Source organism: Anneissia japonica, unplaced genomic scaffold (assembly GCF_011630105.1).
Source record: "Anneissia japonica isolate Jap-2015-1 unplaced genomic scaffold, ASM1163010v1 scaffold5841_len38370_cov108, whole genome shotgun sequence".
Taxonomy (NCBI): domain Eukaryota; kingdom Metazoa; phylum Echinodermata; class Crinoidea; order Comatulida; family Comatulidae; genus Anneissia; species Anneissia japonica.
The window spans coordinates 28,069-36,045 of record NW_022710420.1 but is presented as its reverse complement, the minus strand read 5'-3'; the positions used below and the strand labels follow the sequence as shown (position 1 = coordinate 36,045).

The 7,977-nt window shown below is 33.7% G+C and overlaps 1 protein-coding gene and 1 long non-coding RNA gene across 2 annotated transcripts in view; one reads left to right on the top strand and one right to left on the bottom strand.

Annotated features, from left to right (window-relative positions):
• Window positions 1-1,163: 1,163 nt before the first annotated feature.
• On the bottom strand, window positions 1,164-1,695 carry LOC117106984. Its single transcript, XR_004445172.1, has 3 exons — window positions 1,647-1,695; window positions 1,423-1,537; window positions 1,164-1,320 (listed from the first exon to the last, which is right to left on the bottom strand). It is a non-coding gene; the product is annotated as an uncharacterized LOC117106984 (long non-coding RNA).
• Window positions 1,696-3,575: 1,880 nt separating this feature from the next.
• LOC117106983 (aquaporin-7-like) overlaps window positions 3,576-7,977 on the top strand; it is a 32,098-nt gene continuing 27,696 nt past the window's right edge. The window contains exon 1 of the mRNA XM_033248501.1: window positions 3,576-3,811. Coding sequence (XP_033104392.1) covers window positions 3,713-3,811 — 99 coding nt within the window. The 5' untranslated portion in view covers window positions 3,576-3,712. The remainder of the gene's footprint in view (window positions 3,812-7,977) is intronic.

Sequence of the window (7,977 nt, the reverse complement as noted above, 5' to 3'; positions counted from 1 at the left end):
ATGATAAAAAGACACTAGATAATGCTACGAAGTGCAGGCCAATCTAGCGAAAATTTCCAATTGTATGTTTTATATAATTTGGCCAATAACAGTTTTTGAATTGGAATTTTGAACTTCTAAACATAGAACACTTTAGACCCATATAAATTTATACTTCCGTAAATTAAAAGGAAGTACACTCTTTTAAAGGTTTTTAAATAAATATTATTACAGGGAATTTTTTTAAGTGATTAACAACATTACACACATGCTACTGTATATCTAATTTCTAACGAATTCGTTTTTATTCACGCACCGAAGTGAAAAGTTCAGCCTAATAAATTTTGATATGTATATATTTGTTTTATGCCGTTTGTTGTACAATCCTAATATTAACATTGTATTACAGTCTACAATTTATATTATCATTTACATTCATGTCATGTCAGGTCATAATGTAACTTATTGTGATTTGCACTATGCTCTAACCAGCAAAACCAAACTTGGTATGCATTCACACTGTGAATTAAATATGTATACAGTAATTGTTTTTCTGTGACTGGTTGATTGTCATGTTTTCAACGATTAGTGGATATAATGTTTTTGATATAAATGTTTTTTGTTACTATTACCCAGTAGTATTTCAGATTTTTTCATAGTATTTTTTGGCTAAAGACATAATATTGCCAGTTTTTCCTTCCCACTTATGCCTTTTAGGATAACGATTTCTTCCTTCTCTATATCATCTCGAATTGAACCAAGAATGGTATAAATTGTTGTTCAAACATTTTAAAATATTTATAGAAGTTATCTTAATGCGAGGACATTTTCTGAATAATGTGCAGGGCTCTCTGTATACAAGACATAAAAACTTTCCTTCACTGACTCATAACAACCAGTGACCAGACTTGACATATGTGGGAAGAGCGAATATGATATTGTCATGAATCAAGTGCTATCAAATTTTTGTTGGTAGAAAACATCGAGGAAATTTGTTGATGTTTTATTTTGACTATGATGATGAGAAATTTTACTATATATCAAATCAAAGCTACTGTTGAACCTCTCATTTTTTGTCTTTAATTCGCTCTGGTTGCATTACCATCGAGCACTCTGCTGATAATATTTGCAACACGTTCAGATCAGATGAATCTAGATCTGTCTCTTATACACATCTCTACCTGTTTGAGATTCACAGTCAATTGAGTATGAGATAACTCTGTTTCTTCCTTCGACTTGTCGACAGTTTTCTCCACCTGACTTAAACATGATGAATGCAAATGGTCCACTACCAAAGCAGGACTTAAGTTACTGACAATCGGTAATAACACAGATACCAGCCTGATTAAAAAAAACAATTATTAATAAAGTATTGTTTAAAGGACCATACAACCTTACATAATTTAAATGAAAAATAATGTAAATTAAATAAACTTGATTTACTTTTGCATGGCTGGCAGCATTAGAGGTGATAGAAAAACTTCAAGAGGCCCACCGACTTTGATGATAACTCGGTTTCCTTGATTTGTGGTGACAACGCTGCTTTCAGATGTTATATCTAAAGAGAAATTGAGAGAGAGGTACTTCTAAGTTATTGCTTTGAGCATTTAAATAGCTTAACAATTAAAAATTGCTGTTATGTTCACAAGAAGAGAAAGCATACTCACCTTCTCCAATGTTAACTGAACTGTTCAAATCTTCACCTGACTTCACTGGGGCTGTCTCTTATACACATCTAGATGTGTATAAGAGACAGTTCCTGGGGAAAAAAGTACTAACGTCAAATGATAGTTCTGTATTGCCCTGTCACGAGGTAATCTCTAGGCCAACCTGTAACATTGCTATGTAGTTTATGACACACATGGACGGCAAAGCAGATGCAACCTCTATGACGCTGAGAATGATTGGCCCTTTGATCGCCTAGGCCTAGGAAGTAAGCCTAGGCCTACTCTTTTCATTATTTTTATGTATGAGGTATATAAAACAAATATTGATTGCTCAAGAATCGGGGAACAGTAAAATCTATAGCTCCTCTGGGATGAGTCTTTACATCACCTAAGGGCAATAGATTTCACCATTCCCCTCATGAGCAGTCAATATTTGTATACTAGGTTGCCAATACAAACATTCTTGTTGTCAACAAGAATATCACGACGCATGCAGCTATAACCAGTAACGCAGGCTATTATTTTTGGTGGCAGTTGATGCATCAAGATACTGCATACAGCCTGTCTCTTATACACATCTAGATGTGTATAAGAGACAGGTGTAGATACAGTCCGTTTTATGTCGCATGGAAGCAAGTAGAAATCGATCGATTAGGAGGCCAATTAAATTACACATATATAGGCCTAAACATATGATATGCCAAGTCGTAAAACTCTTTTTTTAATTTTTTTATTTTACACACGACACTGCAGTTCAATAATCAACTACGAAATTCTTTAATGCGCATGCTTATGACTATGACCAAAAATTCATGATTCACACTATTAGATAAAACTTTTTGTGCCAGTGTATTGTGACATCAAAGTGAACTCTATCTGGTATCTACATAGGAGAAAATGTGCAATAAACACTAGAAACGTTAACACGCTCTTAGGCCTATTATTATTACTTTTGACGAATAACTTGGTTAATGAGATAAAAAGCGCTTAATGAGATATGCCTATATATTTTTGAATATTTAAAAACTTGGGGAAAGTCTAGAAAAAGGGGTAGATCGTTGGAATTATCATATTTCATTGACGTTTGCCTGAAACAGCATTCTTCCGTACAGTACAGAACATGGCATACCTGTCTCTTATACACATCTAGATGTGTATAAGAGACATGTGTACACTGTGCCTACGGTACGGTGTATAATCCTTATCCGAGAATACTTGTTCCACCACCAGAACCACAGGCGATATTAACCAGCGCCGATATGGTTCGAACCAGCGCCGATATTATGGCTGTAGGTTGCGGTGTCCTTGCCTTAGCCGCGGCTCGGCCATTCGACTTGGTCCACCTCAAGGCCCATCCATGGTTGGGGCTGAGGTAAGACCATTTATGATTATGGCACCGACTTAAATTTGAATATAATTTTCTTTTTTCTCCATTTTATTTTAATAAGTTTGAAAAAAATTAGAGAGGAGAGAGGGGTCGTCCGGCTGCTGTCTCTTATACACATCTAGATGTGTATAAGAGACAGTATATATACATATTAATATATATACGTATTAATTAAACAGAACATATAGCTATATTTCTAATGCTTTTCTAGTATAATTGTTGTAGCACGACATGTTTTGTTTTCTACGGTTCCATTCCAGATAAGCGGACAAATACCATCTTAATAGGGTCATTAATTAGACGAGAAAAGCCTCATTTTTTGGCTAGGTTAAGAAGATCAAAACGTAAATACCGAACAATTATTTCTGTAATTATTTCCTTAGTTCAAGAAATTTTAAATAATTTAATCTGTTTCCACCCCTAATCTTAACCCTAACCCTACCCCTATTTTATAATGGTCCCTTCCGAGCGCTTCCACGCACACAACCACTGAATCACGTGCCAAATAAAAACGGCGATAACACGACGTCCGAGTGCCCAAACTTATATGAAAAGTGTGAAACCACGCCCCTCGACAGACAAGGTCAAGTACAGCACCAGCCAAATTGCAAGATAAAAATCCGGTTTGCGAAATTTCATACCCTTAAGAAGAGACAAGCTTTTCGGGCTAACTACTAAAATGGCTTTGTGGTACGAGAAATACATTAGGAAAATACGTTGCAAACAAAATGTATACAAAAAATTTTGGTCTGAGTTCCTAGGAATGTTCGCTTTCGTTGTAAGTTAAATTCATATTTTTTTCTAGGCCTTAATTGAGCAAGTACTCTGTCTGGAACCACCGGCCAATTGTTGTAGACGAAGTGACCAACTATATGATTCTTTCCTTTCCCCATTGGTGCAAGTCCAGAGTTTTCCGTGGCAGTGACCCTCCTCCCCATTGATCAATTTTTATAAAATACATATGCTGCCAGCTCACATACAGGGCATCTTTGTTCAAACGATTAATATGTAGGCCTGTCCAATTCAGGGCAATATTAGATACAGGCCTAAATGTTATAAAATATATATATTTTTTTAATCCCCGACCATGGGGGCGGGGGGGGGGGGGGGGGTATCCGCCTCTCATATCCAAAAAGGGGTATCCTTTCTGTAGCGCCGCCACAATATATATCGGTTCCTTTTGTAGTAGACAAGAGGACGGCCAGCGCATACGGACGTACTGTAGTTCGACATAGGCTACATATAATTTCAAGCACAAAGATGGCTTTTTGGTGTCTTCTACTGGACCTTAGTATGTCAAGGCTCTGTTACAAGAGTGCTGTTTATTAGTAGGAGAACCTTCCGCGGCCCCTTCGCCCCCACCCCTCCCCCACTGGCACAATCGATGAGTTTGGGGTCATTTCGATACTGTTACACTTGAAAGTTTTTATTTACGAAGTGGCTATGCTTACACCGATGCTACATCAACGCAAGGCCTAGATATGGCAAGCCCCAGCTGTCTTAAGCCTACAAAAACTATTACATTATTTATGTTTGCTATTATATTATTTACGTTTGATATTATATTATTTACATTTATTATTATTATTATTTAAAATTATTATTATATTATATATGTTTATTATTATATTATTTATGCATATTAGTATATTATGTACGTTTATTATTAAATTTTTTTTTTAAAATTATTATATTATATATGTTTATTATTATATTATATGCGTTTATTATTATATTATGCCCGTTTATTATTATATTAAATATATTTATTGTTATATTATTTACATTTATTATTATATTATGTACGTTATTATTATATTACGTACGTTTATTATATTATTTACATTTAGTAATATATTATGTACGTTATTATTATATTACGTACGTTTATTATTATATTGTATACGTTTGTTACTATATTATATATGTTTAGTATTATACTATTTACGTTTGTTATAATATTATGTAGGTTTCATGTTATATTATTTGTCTTTTATTATATTATGTACGTTATTATTATATTATATATGTTTACCATTATATTATTTACGTCTATTAGTATATTATGTACGTTTATTATTATATTATACATGTTTATTATTATATTACAGACGTTTATTATTACATGATGTACGTTTATTATTATATTATATACGTTTATTATTATATTATGTACGTTCAGTATATATTATGTGCGTTTATTAGTATATTACGTACGTTTATTATTATTATATTACATACGTTTATTTTATTATTTACATATAGTAACATACTATTGACGTTATTATATTATGTACGTTTAGTATGATATTATTTACGTTTGTTGTTATATTATATAGGTTAAGTATTATATTATACACGTTTGTTATTGTATTATGTATGTAGTCGACCTCACGGGATCAACTTGGTTATTTCGTGGTTGAGGGCGCCAAAGTTCCCAACTCAGACAATAACAAACACCAGCGACAACTGCGTACGTGTCAACATGTAAATAACTTTATTACACTCCTTTGTCTCTCTGACTGTCTGTTCGACTGTCTGGTGACAAAACAGAAAGATAATAATAAAAATAAGACCGTAATAAAAAAGAATAAAAAATGCATATCAGAAATAATAATGTAAAAGGATACCAAAATGAACTAATGCACATTATGAAGTATTTCATATTATATTCTATAATATGAATCATAAATACACCAGCATGGAATATAGCAATCAACTATTATTAACATTACTACAATGATAGAACATTATCAATCAACATAGTAGCTTAGTCTTAATCTTAATAAACAAATATCGATTCTATATGTGAATATATCACCATCATAAATAAAACAACATAAATAAGAGTAATGTCAACTTCTCTATCTCCAAATACAATTTTAACTTACAAAAGCTATTGCGCAACATCAATCAATATCATCAGGATATCTCAATGTGCATTATCTTAACTCTGTAAATAAATTTATGACCAAATAATGTATAACCATATAATAGACATTGTATTGGCGTTACGTATGTTATAATTGCGTGCCTCGGTAACGTTTACTCTCAACGTAAGACCTTTAAACTTATCATAAAACAACAATGAAATAACATACAATAGAACTAAATTATCACAAATAAAGTACGATAAACTAGCATCAATACTAGGATTCTATCATTAAGTATTAAGTTAAATTACAGTATACAAAACTATAAAGCGTACTACGCTACCACTATTGGTAAGCTCAAAGGCCAAAATGTGACTGGTTAATGCACGCCTATGGGCGCAGCCATATTTGTTTAAATCCAACAATGACCCGTGACCTCAGGGTCGGTCATAAAACCATGCTTGCTGCCTGTCAAAGCACGCTTGTCTTACAATGCAATGGAGTACAAGCTAAGAATGCTAGTTTATCAATGCTATACAATATATGGCGATCTTAAAGCTCTGAATTAATAGAACAATGAGTACTCTAACAATTTTACTTTTTCTTCACGGTAGATTCATCAAATTATCAACTATTTAGAAAGCCATAATACTGTACAGAACGATATACAGTAGTTTTAACGATGTTCCAAGCAGTAACTCTAGAAAATATAGCATTATTAATTGAATTTTAATACTCATAATAAAGTGAAACTAACCGACGATAATCAAGTTAATCATCAAAATGTACTTATTAATAATAACAAAGTATAAATTATGAAGAAAATACAAAACATACCATAAATGCACATGATCTAAAATTCAAATGAGTGGTCGGCAAATACACGTCATCTCCTGGACACCACTGACCCACGCTAATAAAATTAATCACGTGACCGATGACGACTTGAAATATATCGCCCTTAACAATATCGCCCCCTACAATAGGTTTGGGGGCCTTTCACAATGTATGTTTATTATTGTATTATTTACGTTTGTGTTATATTATGTATGTTTAGTATTATATTATTACGTCTAATATTATATTATGTATGTTGTTATTATGTCGTTCATTTATTATTATATTATAAAAGTTTAGTATTATATTATCAATACACTATTATTAATTATGTACATTCATTATTAATTTGTTTAATTCATTATTATATTATCTCCTTCCTTATGATGTTATACACATCACTATTATTTCATTGCAGTTCATTTGTATATGGCAGTTGAGCAGTATATTATGGAAGTTGAGTAGTATATTATGGCTGTTCATTATGTTGTTATACCAACTTTTTATATTTTCTGTACAGAGGATTGTGGGCTGGCTGTTAGTAGTGCAATTCTTGACCCTAGGTCAGACCACAGATAACTGTATCTAGTCATGCAGTAAAGCCACAAGCTCGCACTGGCAGCCTTTTGTTTTGTTGACTGAAACACAGAGGATTGGGCCTGTGGCAGAGTGACTTTTAGGAAGACTTCTGTCGTAGGGTACATCTGTGTTAACCACCTCTTAATCTTTAACAATGGCAGTGTGTGTGTGTGTTTTGGGGTTTTTTTCCGGCTTTTTTCTTTGTGTTCTTGACTTCAATATTGTCTAGCGTATAGAGACCTCGTTTATTTGCGCTATATAAATCCATCTACTAGTAACCCTACCAAAGATATAGCCCAATCACACTTGAGAGTTACGTCGGCCCAGGGCCGCATCAGGGCCGATGTCGGCAATTTTTAAGTGTGAACAATCAATAAATGTTAAGCCGGCCCTGAGCCGACCTAAAGTTTAATAGTCCGTCTTTTGAGTCGGCTCAGGTCCCGCAATGCGGGCCCTGGGCCGACCCAACTTTATATCTGAACGCAAGCCGAACCTGAGCCGGCCGCGATTTTTTTTTCGTACGAAACATTTGCATGAAACTTCACTCGGGCCATCTCGGATTGACTCGAGTGAGTACGATACGAGGAACAAGAGCAGACACTTCGCAATGTCGTGACGCTCGAGTTTTACTATTATTGCTCTTTCTATGTTTACC